Consider the following 15,097-nt stretch of genomic DNA (forward strand, 5'->3'; position numbering starts at 1 on the left):
CCTAAAACACATATGAAAGTAGAGTAAAATTTACAGTGAAAAAGAAGAAGCATCCGGTTGACTGGAATACGAGCTCACTGAACAAATTTGCTTGTAAAATTGAGGTAAAAAGTACGGTACACAAGGTAGCAATACTTTATACCAACAAATTGTATGAAACAAAATAAAATCTGATATACCGAAATTTTTACAGTAACATTTACTGAATCACTCTAATTAAGTAAACTTCACCGTAAAAATTACGATTCAAAATTTTACAGTAAAAATAGATTGCACAGTAAAACGTACTGGCATTCTGACAGCTGGTGCGTTTTATTGTAATTATGAAAAGAGTTTTTACATCGAAGTTGAATGTGAAATAATTGCCTTTGTTGAATTTTTTCGTTTGGCTTTGAAGCATATTATTTTTAATCAAATAGGAGTGAAAACGTTTAAAGGTTTTTGGTTATGTACTTCTTTCTTATAACAATTGTATGTAAATAACCTTGGTCCAAGATTATAACAATTAGAGCTGACGTATTTGATATATTTTTGTACCATCCTGATATTATACCAACGTAGTACATATTTTCTTGGTTTTTAATAACTGTTGACAATTTTAGTTTTAAGATAACACTACTCTATTTCTGAGTTTTGCAATTTTAGTAGGTCTCTAATGATTTACACCGGACACAAGATCATTGGATATAATAATAGTTAGCATCAAGATAATTGTTATGTTCTGATTTTATTTTGTAAAAGAAAGTATCACAAAATAAAGCTTTGCTCTTAAGCATCGATTTTTGAAGGCATGCCAATTTAGACAAGCGACGCATATTTGAGTAAAAACATTTTTTATGTTCGGTTCTAATGGTTTAGGAGAAAAATAATAATTCAAGAGAAAAATTGTATTTCACCAGAAAAGTAATAATTCTCAAAAGTATTTCAGAACATTTAATTTTAAATGACAAAATGAAAGAAAATTAATATAGACAGGGAAATAAAAATAATTTCTTTTTCAGTTTTATTACAATAGAAGTTCGTTGTTCGAAATTCTTTATTGCTGTATTCTCTTTTCCAATAAATCAACGATATGGCAAAGACTAAAATTCATTTTTCTTTCCAAATAGTTGTTGTAGCTGATTTACGTCACACATGTGCTGAATATGGTTAAACAACCAAAGGAAGGAAGAAAAGAATTATTTCTTAGAAATTGTTAGTAAACTTAAAATTAAATATAGAAGAATAGGTCAGGTAGAATAAGAAAAAGTCAGTCTTTACATTTTCTGTTATAATTACCTAGTTCTTAACGTTCTTTCAAAGTAAATGCTCTACTACTATGGTAGTCATTTTTTCGGAATGGAACCCTAAACCCCGAGAATGGATATATACATTGTAAATAAAAGAAAAAAATTTAATAATTAAAATTTTAATAATTATTTTAAAAATATAAAATGAATGAATAAAAAAAAATTTTTTTTTTGATCGTTTCGTTTTATCAAAATTATTTTGTCAGAGAGGTAAATTTACAGGTGTAGAGGGGTATATATTCTACAAATTTGGTTTTAGTGTGTGTATAAATTGAATATGCATCGGCTAAAATTTAGTTTTCATTGAAATAAAGACAAAAAAGGACGAAATTAAATGTTCAGACCGTTTATTCATGAGAAATATTTTATCATCGTAGAGTAGGGCAAAACGAATCATCAAAGTGATTCGAATCAATCAAATCAGTTCACTTTGATGACTTAAATCACTTCTTAATTTGTATCACTGATTTGAATCAAATACTGATTCGAATCACTAATTCGAAGTAACAAGTAAGCGATTTGAATTAACATTCAATAATGAAAGTAGTTCGATAATGAAATTGATAAAAATGTTTTATCGATAATAAAATTGACTTAAAGTATTTGTTTTTACATTTTTTCGGCAGTATTTATAACATTATAGTTGATTTTCGTTGTATTTTTACTCTAAGTAAAACTAAAACTCCAAGCGATCCCTAAGTAAAACTCCAAGCGATTTTTTTTTCAATTTTTACTTTTCTGTCTTTGCAAGCAGGCTAATTAAATAGTTTAAAAAAATTAAAATATGAAAGAAATAAGAGGCTATTAAAAGAAACTAAATTTAATTACAGGTTTCAAAAATCATAGCTTATAGAAGAAATGCCCTAACAGTTCGAACCCCTTCAAATCCTCCATAGAGCCTTATGATTCCGCGAAATATTATTTGGGAACTGCTGTTCTACTTAATTCGGAATTATAATATTTTTTACGCAGTTATAAATGTCTAGTTTCCCCCCCTCTTTTTCTTTCTGATGCAGATAAATATTAAATTTAATAGAATAATGAATGAATCTATACTGAAAATAAATACATAAAAGTGCTGCATGAATATCATCCATAAATGAAAGAGCTACATGTGAGTTTTGTTCCATACTTCCTGTCTGGCACTTTAATTGTAAAATTAATGTCAAATTTTCACTTTACGTTTCATTCTGCTTTCGATAGAGCGTGTATTTTGGTAAAGAATTATATAGTTTTTGTAATAAATCAATCAAGTGAAAAGTGCTGTTGTAAAAAAACTTTGTGCTCATTTTTTGCATTTTTGATACAAATATTGCTGCTCAGTTCATGCCTTATGGGATGCGGTTGAGTAGATAATCAGATAGTCTATACAATAAATCAGATATCGATATGACGGATGAACCAATCCAAATTCCTAAGAATCCACCAATGTTGCTAAACAAGTCAATCGGCTAAAAATATTAAGAAAAGAAGAGTATTAAAATACATTTTATGAAAAATATAATTACAATGTTGGCATATACACTGAGTGGTTGAATTATTATGAAAAGCTCCTCAATACACCGTTGGACCACCTTTAGATCGTGATACTGCTCGAATTCTTTTTGGCATAGATTCTATAAGATGTTGGTAGATGGTAGGAGAAATTTGACCCCATATCCGATGAACTGCATTTTTCAGTTCCGTTAGATTATAGTACTGGATCCAGCTGCCTGATACCCATTCGATCTCATACCACAAATTCTCAATTGGATTGAGATCTGGGGATTGTGCGGGCCAATGAAGCTGTATGACAAGGAGCATTGCTTGCTGAAAATATCCATCCCCGGCTACGTTGACCTTTAACATTACAGGATTTACTTGATCTGCGATAACACTTATATACCCTTGGGCATTCAGACGTTGCTCAACAGGAATTAAAACACCGATGCATTGCCAAGAAAACATCCCCCAAACCATAACATTGCTTCCACCAGCTTGAAGTGTTGTGAAAATGTCCTGGGGGTCCATGTTTTCTTGCTGTTTTTGTAATATTCGAACCCGCCATCTGCATGGTGTAATTGAAAACGTGATTCATCAGACCACATGAGCCCTTTTCACTTAGTTACTGTCCAATCTTTATGCTCAACAGGAATAAAAACACCGATGCAATGCCAATAAAACATCCCCCAAACCATAACATTGCCTCCACCAGCTTGAAGTGTTGTAAAAATGGCCTGCGGGTCCATGTTTTCTTGCTGTTTATGCAATATTCGAACATGCCATCTGCATGGTGTAATTGAAAACGCGATTCATCAGACCACATGAGCCCTTTTCACTTAGCTACTGTCCAATCTTTATGTTCCTTTTCAAAGTGGAAACGCCTGCTCAGATACGTTCACAGTTGCCCCTTCTTTAAGAGTCCTCGCTATTCGACACTCTTCTGTTTGATTGGGCAGCTCTGTCAAATCTTCTCTCAGCTCGATCAATAAGTAGTCTGACATTTAGACTCGGTTTTGTGATTGGTAGTTCACTCTATGTACGCATTAATAACTGCTACTCTCGAACACTTCACTAGAGCAGCCCTATTGTTGATACTGGTTCCGAAATTTCACCTATCGCCTACAATCATCCCACATTAAAACTCAGTCACGTTTTTTGCATATATTTTCGCGTTTAACATAGTGCACTTGATGCTTCACTTGCCTTGCAAACCCTTTTCGTAACCATCTCGCCTTCTGGCGGCAACACTGCTACTTAATAGCTCATTTTGCATAAAATTGTCAGGTTGTCATAATAATTTGGAAACTCAGTGTATATTGTATTGAAAATGGTATTGTTAATAATTGAGCTTTTCTTTCTTGCAAAATAGTTTTTTTAATGTTAAAAATATTTTCAATTAAAAAATATTCACTCGTTCTATTTTACACTTCGAAATTTTTATTTTCATGAATCAATTAGAAATTGCATGTCATATATGCAATATTTGGAAACTTCAAAACAATCAATAAATATTTTAAATATAACAGAACTTTCTATCACATAAATACAAATACAACTTGCTTGCATGATGTAACTGATATTAGCCAAATATGGATCTTACTACTTAAGGCAACTTATAGTAAAAAAAAAAGATGTTGAAGTTTAATTGTTACCCCAATTTTTCGGCTAAAATTGTTCGTCAGTACATAGTATACTTAACTAATTATTGAATCGCTCAAAATTTCTGATGATTTCCACTTAATATCAGTGAAAATTAGGATTAATCAGTGATTTTCCACTTAATATCACTGAAAAAAGAAGTGAAAAAAAAATTCTGAAAGTAAGTGTTTTGAATATTTTTAAATTTCCTTTATTCTCTCAATTATTACAAAAAAAATTTTAAAATTCGAGATATAATTTTATTTTAGTCTTTTTCTTTAAGTGAATGACACATAGTTATATTTTAAAGGGAAAAAATTTTTAAAGTAAAATTTCAATTCAATTCAAATGTAAATTAAAATTTCTAATTATGTAATGTGGTTTTTATTATATAGTTTTTATTATATAGTTTCAGAATATACATAATGAATAATAATTGTGAAATTACTAATGGCTTACTTATCATTTTTTAAACATGTATTAAAAAATGACAAATTCACTTGAATTTTGATAAAATCTCAATTGAATTTGCTCATTTCTAAAAAAAATTAGGAATAAATTTTGAAATTCAGGACTTGACAAGGATTAATGCAATAAAATTCGTTAGTAAACCCATTGTATGAAGGAAAGAAAAATATATCAATAAAAGTTGCGATACAGTATTATTCCTTATTTAAATTTGAATTATTCAAAAAAATCAGCTGAACATAAAATAAACTTCAGAGTAAGAGTTACTGATTTTCGGATGCTATCTGATATTGGGTGCTACTTGGGTTAGAATCTAATACCAGTACTACGATTCACTAGTCCTAGTTAGATTAAGGCATTACTCAAAAGCCAGGGCTCGAAAAAACTCAGAAATTTTACCCGTTGCCGTACGGCTTGTCCAACTATGTACCCGTCCTCCTTTGAAGCTAACCCGTAGCTTCTAAGTAAATAAAAATATAATTTTCTCCTATTTATTACAAACATTTATATAAATTGCACTATGAATTAGTAATTACTAGGATTACAAATACTAGGATTACATTATACAGTAATAAAAGAAATACTGGGTTACTAATAGTAACCTAGTACTTATTTCTTTTATGAAATATGTCTGGTATGTCAATTTATTCGAGGGTACTGCGTTTTTTAAATGAATCAAATATGACGTTCGCCAGTTCCACAATTAAGCCAATGATTTACATAGGTTTCTGCACAGAAATCTGAAAGGGGTTTTCCATTCAGGTAGATGTTTATAATTGCGTTTAACTCTTCTTGCTTAAGACCAGTACGTAATGTGTTTTTTGTAGGTTTATTGCTGAAAAGCCCCTTTCAACCGCTGCAGTACTCCCAGTCAGAGAAAACATCAATTTCACCATGCGCAGTATGTTGCCGTATTTCTGGATTAGAGAGTCATTTTAAAAGTGAGGCGCTAGACTCTTGTAAGATAACAAAAATTGAAAATGTATCACGAACATTAACGGGAAAATGGCCGTCCGCGCGGACGTCGGATTCGAGAAATTAGTTGTCCGCGGGAAATGTTTGACCGCCGAGGACGGGTGAACGGGCTGTTTTTCGAGCCCTGTCAAAAGCTTTTTGTCCGTGAGAAGCAGTAACATAGAAATCATTAGAAATATATACTCTCCAAGGGTATAAAGTGCAAAATTTTTACTCCCTTGCTTTTAGGACGTTGGGCCCATGTCTGAGAGGTTATGAGTTCGATCCGTGCCAGCCGAAGATTCCCCCTTTACAAAATGGTGACTGGTGCACTCTCATTCTGTCGGGGCCACAAAGTCCTCCAAGTTCCCTAACAAATCAATACCTCTGGTGGTAATGGATTGGAAATTGATCGCGCTCTGGATCTGGTCAATATTACGATCCACGGATGGATGGTGCGTGAATGAGTTCCCCCCCGTAAAACTGGATGTGAAGTATGTATGTTGTCTTTAAATGATCCTCGGGATGTTTCTCAGACCGTCGCCAATAGCCCATTGTGCAATGTCAATAAATGCACTAGTATTAAGATCTTTGTACTTATACTTGGTAATCGTCTTACTCATTAGTGAGAAATTGTTTCTAGTGTATTTGTATCCAGTAAAAGCGAAAGGTGGAGTGGAGTAATAGTTTATTATAATGAGGATTTTATAAATATGACTATTTGTTATTTATACCTTTTTAATTATGAAACTCAACATCGAAACCAATATTTTTAATTTTATCTGATTAAGTGTGACGAAATGCGTAAACGATAATACCTTACTTGTCGATGCAACAATGTCCGACATGCATACAAAAGTATACAATTTTTACAGAAAAATACCAAATTTCATAGCCTTGTAAACTTGAGCTCAACCCTGAAAACATGAGTACTCATGGATCAAGCATCAAAACAAACATTTTGAAATTGGAATTCTTTTGTCAGTTCACCGTGTGCAAGTTTTACCTTTTTTATACATAAAAATATTACGTACCACCATTTTTGGAACAAACTTAGTAATTCTACTCTTCATATTTCTGAATGATACAGAGACCACTGATAATTGATCACTAAAACAGTAAATAATAGTGAATGTTATTTTCATGAAGGTACACGAGGAAAAATATGGAACATCTTTAATAACTTTTAATCGAATGATCATATTGTCACACACTGGAACTCAGTCGTAATGATTCAAAGTTTTGGCTCTAAACCCACAAATTAATTAATTTTTAATCTTTAATGTAGAAGTTGATACCTTTTTCTGACCAAAATTTTTCTTTAATTGTCCCTTTCAAACTTTTAAAGAACCGAATTGGGAGTAAAATATTTATACGCAATTCACACGTGTTTCGAAATGTTTAAATTTCTGCTTAATTTTCATTCCTTAATCTGTTTTTAATCATTGAAAAGTAATAATCGCATACCGAAAACTAAGCACATTACGGTAATGTAAAAAATCTCGAAAGCAAGATACGACATTTAAAAAATAATAGCAATAATAATATGAGAGAAACAAGTAAATAAAATATAGGGAGTGTCGCAGGATTATTGGGAGAAACTGCAAGAAGAGGTAGGAACATCACAAGGATTCTGAATTATCAAAAACTAGGGCAGAAGCGTCTTCGTTTGCCGCTAGGTGTGTTGTTTACAAGAGCTTTAACGAAAACAGATCTGCATTATCACGGTATCCAAAAATTCTGATCCATGTTGGATCGCTCGTGGCCTGCGCTCACTATGCTGAGCACGCAAATTGTGAAGCAAATAAATAAATATTCAGCTGGCGGACCGCACCCTCTCTGTGGGATATATATATATATAATAACAGGGCTACATCTCTGTTATCATTGGTGTATCCATATTAAGAAATGCAGTTGAAAGCAGTGATACGTTATAAAAAGCTTTATTTAAAGATAGCTGGTGGTTACAACAGTTCACATCTCCTCTCCACACAGGAGGGGGTGAGGACAAATCTCCAGATGGTTATTGGAACATGTTATTCAGCAAGATACATGCGAAAACGTTCGCTCTCACATTGAATACTACAGATATTGGTGTACTTAGGTCCCAGTCGCACATGCTTTTGTAACTCTACGCAATATGGAAAATAATTTAATGCTTTCTAATATGGAAGTGAAAGAGGAACAAGATTCTAAAAATAACTCCTCGTTTCAAATATAAATCTAATTATTATTCAATGGTATGTTTTCAGCCTTGAATTCCCAAAATAGAATAGGTGTTTTTAAAAAAGTGCTTAATTTTCCCCCTTTTCAAAATGAGATTTTTCCTTTACTATGTTGATTTTCAATTCGAATTATGCAAAAAGACTGAGTTCACATTGTTCTATTAAACGTTTTCACAATTAATTCAACCCTCGGCACATTGTCAGTCAGTAGCGTATGAANCAGAATATATATATATATATATGACGACTATGTTGCATGTCCCAAACTCGCAAAAACGCTGCCGGACAGGTTTTGAATTATTACCAAAATTTTCAATACGTACAGATCTTTGACAATATTGCTGACATCCCCTCTTGAAAATATTTAAAATTGAATTCAAAATGTACTTCCATTCGGGGAAACTTGTTGGCGATAGCTACACGGTTGAAAAGATTGGGTTTATCTATCATTTAAAACTAATTAAGATGTTAGGATTTTAGGAGTGGATTAAGAATTAGAATATTTAAATACAGTTTTTTTTGTGCATTCAGCTTGGTTACAAATGAAATTTAAATTTGTAAGCTGTTCAAAATAATTTTGAAGGGTGACTAAGTTGGTCGCGAATGGTGGCTAATCTAAGGAATACATTTAAAATAAATTGTTACTTCACTGGTAGAAGACAGCCGTCTCTTTGCAGTGTTAAGTATAAAAATACAATAGTCAAATAATTTTCATAAAATTTTTATAAGAGTTTTTGATGTATTGTAAAAAGCAACTGAATAATCTGCACTTTATTTAATTAAAAAAGAAAACTTACTAGAAATATTCATAAGAGCGGTTGTCACCTTTCTCACTTCTGTCATAAACCTAAAATTGAAATAATGTGTTATTCTTTATCAAAGAAGATGGTCAGTTCACTTTTTATTTAGGATGCAGCTCAAAATTCGAGTTTTGTAAGATGTAGGTACATGGCTCAAAATGCATGGTTAAGAAAATAAGTACAGGAGAAGTTGTTGTTTTCTATGTTCAACCCAGATTTAACAATTAAACAAGGAATTTCCTAGTTACTTCTCCTTACTTTTAAAAACACTAAACATAATTATTGGGGGGAGGGGGTAATTCCTGGGTTGCGGGGTGGAGGTGGCTAAGTAAAATGCAGGTTTTATTTTTCAGTTGTCTCTTCGTATTCACAATAGTAAATAACGGAGTGTTTTTAAGACATATAATTTGATGCAGCGTCAATTTAATAGCACTATTGTAAATTTTTTGGTACCTTATAAAAATAATTGTTGACATTTTAATATCTTTTCAATGAGGACTAATTTAAATTAAGCAAATAATTACGTAACATAATGAATTTATTGGAATCTGTTTGATTATTCTTCGAAAAAAAGAAAAAAAAATCATAACAGAAGTTTAAAAAAACGAAATTATTTCTTAAATATTTCTTAGCCATTTTCCCACTTTGAGCTGCGTACATTTTCTTAACACGCATTTCAAACTTGTACCATTTTCCTAAACGGACATTTCCAGCTATGCCAACACGCATTGCGAGCTGTTTTCATTTTCTTAAACACGCATTTTAAGCTGTGTCAATTTACTTTAACACAAGCATTTAGGGCGGTTTTTATTTTCTTAAACATGCATTTTGAGTAGTGTCAATTTATTTAAGTACGCATTTCGAGACGTTTCTATTTTCTTAAACATGCGCAATTTATTTAAGTACGCATTTCGAGACGTTTCTATTTTCTTAAACATGCATTTTGAGTAGTGTCAATTTATTTAAGTACGCATTTCGAGACGTTTCTATTTTCTTAAACATGAATTTTGAGTAGTGTCAGTTTATTTAAGTACGCATTTCGAAACGTTTCTATTTTCTTAAACATGCATTTTGAGTAGTGTCAATTTATTTAAGTACGCATTTCGAGACGTTTCTATTTTCTTAATCATGCATTTTGAGTAATGTCAATTTATTTAAGTACGCATTTCGAGAAGTTTCTATTTTCTTGAACCTGCAATTTTTAACATGAAAAAAATAAAAAAGGCCACTGACAGCATTATCTCACCAGAAAAGTAAATGTGAGTAATTTTTCGTAAAAGCCGTAAAACTCATAATAAGATTTTTTTCTAAGATTGTTGGAAAAGAAATTAAAGGAACACAAAAATATTAATTTTATTGAATTTTAAATTCTATAAGAAACTATTTAACTAAGAAAAAAGTTTGTATATATATCGAAAAAGTACGTGCAATTTTCGTCAAAAACATAGTAATTGTTTTTCTGCCAGTTTAAGAGATTGAAGAGCGATCATAAGAATATTTAAATAAAATTATTAGTTCTAGCGTCAAAACGTTTGACAGACAGTATAAATTGTATAATAAGCAACGAAAGGCTAATAGGTGTTTTTCTGCTGTTGTAATAGTTTAAGACAGCAGAATTGAAGGAGAGAGAACAAAACAAAAATATATTTTTAATATATTTCAAAAAGTCTTACAATAGCTATAAATTTTTAGACAAAAATAAGTTTCTTTTTAATTATTCAAAATATTAATGTCCTGCTAAACCTTTTATGAACTAGCAAAATCTGTCAATATTTGCAAATTTAGTTTGTAGTTATTTACCGTGTGGCCAGATGAGCAAGCCACGTAAAATTAGCGTGGCATTCAACGTGTTAAAAAAATAGGTATATTAAGGGGACGAAAGTTAGTATTTAAGCAGTTAACCCCCTTCAAAATTTTTCGAAACTGTATTGAGGAAGGCGGTATTAAAAATACGAAAAAATGTAACTGATAATTCCGAAGGACACAGAACATGAAATGCGAATTTTGAAACACTTTCAAGTTTTATTCAACAATCAAAATAAATTTAATATATCTAATGTCGCTTTCTGCAATAACATTTCGCCAGATTTCAAATAGAAATGATGATAGTTTTTATTAATCTAGAATTTTTACCCGGCTAAATTTATACTTCTTTACTTTAGTTTTGGCATATATATTTAAGAAATATTTATTAGGTATGGTGATTATGTTTGTAAATTGTGCAGAATACATTTGCATTTAAGTATCCCAACAAATTAAATATCATATTCATTATAAAGTTAATTTACATTCAACACATTTTTTCCTAGAATAAAGATATACTATTGCAGAGATTATTTTGAAAATGTATTATTATTTTAGAAATGAATTCCACACTTTTTATAATGGCAAAGATATCGTACCTTTTTTATGTTCTCCATATGTTTGTATTTGAACATTCGAGACCTGCAGAATAATTTTTGAGATATTAAATACAATTGAAAAAGCTACAAAATCAGACTCAGAAATATGAATTTTCTGAAGGAATATAACTCTTTTCTCCCCTAAAGTATGGGGATAACTGCTATCTGGAAATAATGGCCTCAGAAGCTTTTAATGAAGAGCAGTAAAAATTTAAGTCCCCTTTTATATTAATTAATTTTTTTAACATAAATGGTATCAAAAGAGTCTTACTTTTAAATTTTAGTTTTTCAAGAGTTATTTAGTCAGTTTTGTTCAAACTTTGGGACTTGTCATACTGAACTACATTGTCAAAAGTAGTTTAAAAATATGAATACCTTTAATAAATATGCCATGAACATTTTCCTTCATAATCAGGAATAATATATAACATAAAATTACTTACATGCAAGGCAAAACGCTGCACTTTTTATAGCAAATTTCTTGATTTTCTTTTGAAACTTTTACATCTAAAACACAATGAAATATATTTTTTTTGCAAAGTAGCAATATTAAATGATGTTAAAAATTCCGAATCCGAGAACACTCTGAATAACCAATCAGTGTAAAGGGAATTTAGAATAAGATTTTGATGAAAATTCGAAAGAGTTGTCAAATAAAAAATGTTTTGTTCTACTAATTTGATTGTCACGCACTTATTGTTATTATTGCACTGACACTGATTTCAAAATTAAAAAAATTAATATTCATACTGACTGGTTAAAAAGTTTAATGTTATCAACCAGATTAAAGGAAATCGTGTTAAATTTGCTAAACAAATCTGCCGAAAGAATTTTTTTTCATAAAATCCAGAATATTTAATTTTTAACCAATTAGAACCCGAACCATGGGCAGGCTCTGAAAAAGGTGGTATGACTACATTAAAAGGAATTTTGAAGCACTGTGAATAAACAAATGGAAAAAAAACAGAAGTGAAAAAGCTTTTAAGGAATGTCTGAAACCACAGAGTTCTGTTAACTCTCCAACGAAGAAAAACTACTGTATGAGTTTCGATAAGATTTATAAGATAACTAAGAGTCTAGATGAAATGATTTTGGGTAGTAACAGCTCTATGTATGACGTGAAATGTGTACCAGCTTATATAAGAGGATAAAGTTACTGTTCAGTTGATCGAAACTCAATTTTCGATCGCCGCTGATGCTAACAGATGGGACTCAACCACCAAGATCTTACATTTCCTCGTAAATCAGTTGACATCTTGGTAATACTTACCAATCAGCAACACCATGATATTGTATTCATTGTAAGTTCATTAGTTCTATTCTTTGGTGAAGAATAGTTTGAAGAATGCAGCTGTATGCAACTGAAGTCTCGCTATCAGCAAGTGGAGGAAAGAGTCGGAGATCTGGCTGCTAACATTCAACGATTCTCAAATCTTGTTTTCCGGATCCCCTTCCTGAGTTTCACAGAATTTGGCCTTTACATATTTAGACAAGTAGTTTGTCCAGGGACACTAACGGCTCTGAAAAACGTCCATGAGAGGGATCCGCTCATATATGTGCACTAGATTGAGGCAACTCAGGAAGTCTCATTGAAAGAATCTAACTGAGCAGTATCATTCACTGATTCAATCTCTAACCTGGAGAAAATGATCGAAGGTATTCTGTGAGATGTATGCAATTCTAGAGATGCATGCAATTGAAGGCAGGGCGAACGGAAATAAGAAAATGTTTAACATGCTCCAGCTTTGGGCATGTGACTAAAAACTGTCCACAACTAAAGGATGAGGGAAGTAACTAGCTGCAAGCCAAAGTGTTGAAGATTTCTTCATTAAGTAGCGATGACAGTGAACTTTTCGTTATGGGTAGTATCAATGAAGTTGTTTTATAATGAATATTGTCACCATAACGATCACCATCCTCAACGTCCCCATCATCAGAACACGATGATGATGAAAGAATTGGTGATAATTAAGGCCCGGATTTTGATGACATTTGCATTTTTGGACATTTTTTCAGATTTATAGGGCATTTTTTTTTAAATTTTGGGGTGTACTTTGTATTATAAAGCATTTTTTAAGGTTTTTGTTAATTTTTTCCAATTTTTATTATTTTTGGGGATATTTTTATTACATGAAATGCATGATTTGTCCTATAATTTTACATTTCATATTGTAATCTGGCAATCTTTCTGCGAAAACATTTTTAAATCATTCTTGAAAAATTTTCTCTCCATGTAAGTTGATCTGATTTTGCTACTTGCTTTATAATCCCTTTTTAATGTTTTTTCTTTTTCTTTTTTTACTTTCTGTTTTTACATGTTATTTTTACTTATATTTACTTCTTGTGATCTATTTTACTTGTTGTTATTTTTATAAAAAAAAAATTTTGAGTGCTCCTCACACCATTGTATTAATATATTTTGCTTTGGCTTTATTGATACAATATCAGAAAGCACTCTCTATAGATCAGAAGAATTGCACAANCTCCTCACACCATTGTATTAATATATTTTGCTTTGGCTTTATTGATACAATATCAGAAAGTACTCTGTTTTGCGGATATAATCGTGTGGGCTGAAGAAAAGATTATATCTTTTTTTCCTGTTTTTCAAATAAAATTTCATCCTTTTTTTTCCTTTTTAAACTGCTGTTTGTTATTTTTTTACTTATTTTTCTTGCCTTTTTTTCATATGTCTAACATTTTTCTTTGTTTAATTCTTCATTTAGAAGTGTTGATTAATATTTATTTATACGCTAATTTCTTTTTTTTTCACTCCGCTTATATTCGGCTTGTAAAAAATAAAATTTTATTAAATTAAAGATTGCTCATACCTGGGCACAGAAGTTCTTGGTGAGGTGTAGGAAAATCAAAAGGAATGCAAGAATTCATTGATTTTAATGCAACCAATATATTATATAAAAGAGAGACATAGAGGGAGAGATTGGTCTATGTGTCAGTAACAATTCCTACCTTTTTTACAAAGTTTCACCATGTGGCTAATACTAATTGAACGAGCTGCGCATCCATACTGCTTCACGTGAAGATTAAACTTGCAACTTTCTATGCATTCCTAAAAATATCATGAACATATTATCGATTAAGATTATTTTACGTACATTTCGTCTTCTTTTCACATATAGTTTCAGAAAGATTGATGTAGTCCAAAATGACAAAAAAGAGAGAAAATGAATAGTAGAAGGGTGATTGAGCAAAAATTTCAAATAAAATAGAGAAGAAGAAAGGGCAAAAAGTTAATCAAAAACAAAAACATGAAAACATTTTCAGAATGAAGTGAATATTAAAGAAAACAGAGGGTGAAAAAATGATTAAATCGCTTAGTAGTTTTTACAAGCAGTAATTAAAAATGCAGAACAAGTTTTAATATTTACAATATTCTCATTGAATAAATCCTAACAATGTGATTAAACCACTGTTGCTGATACAAAAGCAGATATGTAATAGTTTCAGTTTTATGAAAATAAACCTACCCTCCGCAGTGTCAAAACTCAAAATAACCGAATAAAATCCAAAGCCAAGTTATAACAAGCAATAAAGTGCATGAACTAATGGGTAAAAGTAGCAAGCTTAAGCATGATAATTGAAGAAAGGGAGATGAGAAGAAGTATATGGGATAATAAGGTAAAAAATAAGGTAAGGATGTAATAAAATACTTATTCGAAATAAAATAAGGTAGGAAATTAATCAAGTAAGCATTAAAAATAGGACCTTACCGTGAAGTCAAAGTTTTCATCGGTATTTCCTTCAGGGTTCAGTAATTGACAGTTTGTATCATAAGGATATGGTAAAAGATGTTGCTCTATCTATGAAAAAGAAGACCA

General features: G+C 31.1%; 1 protein-coding gene and 1 long non-coding RNA gene across 2 annotated transcripts in view; both read right to left on the minus strand.

Moving 5' to 3' along the window:
* Positions 1-1,809: 1,809 nt before the first annotated feature.
* Positions 1,810-8,919, minus strand: LOC122270605 (uncharacterized). Its single transcript, XR_006225906.2, has 3 exons — positions 8,854-8,919; positions 6,866-6,941; positions 1,810-2,740 (listed from the first exon to the last, which is right to left on the minus strand). It is a non-coding gene; the product is annotated as an uncharacterized lncRNA (long non-coding RNA).
* A 2,778-nt stretch (positions 8,920-11,697) lies between these two features.
* LOC107445748 (uncharacterized) overlaps positions 11,698-15,097 on the minus strand; it is a 42,596-nt gene continuing 39,196 nt past the window's right edge. The window contains exons 12-14 of the mRNA XM_071187840.1: positions 14,990-15,079; positions 14,229-14,328; positions 11,698-11,765 (exon numbers count right to left, since the gene is read on the minus strand). Of these exons, the coding sequence (XP_071043941.1) occupies positions 11,698-11,765; positions 14,229-14,328; positions 14,990-15,079 (258 nt within the window). The remainder of the gene's footprint in view (positions 11,766-14,228; positions 14,329-14,989; positions 15,080-15,097) is intronic.

This window comes from Parasteatoda tepidariorum, chromosome 2, assembly GCF_043381705.1.
Source record: "Parasteatoda tepidariorum isolate YZ-2023 chromosome 2, CAS_Ptep_4.0, whole genome shotgun sequence".
In the NCBI taxonomy this organism is placed as follows: Eukaryota; Metazoa; Arthropoda; class Arachnida; order Araneae; family Theridiidae; genus Parasteatoda; species Parasteatoda tepidariorum.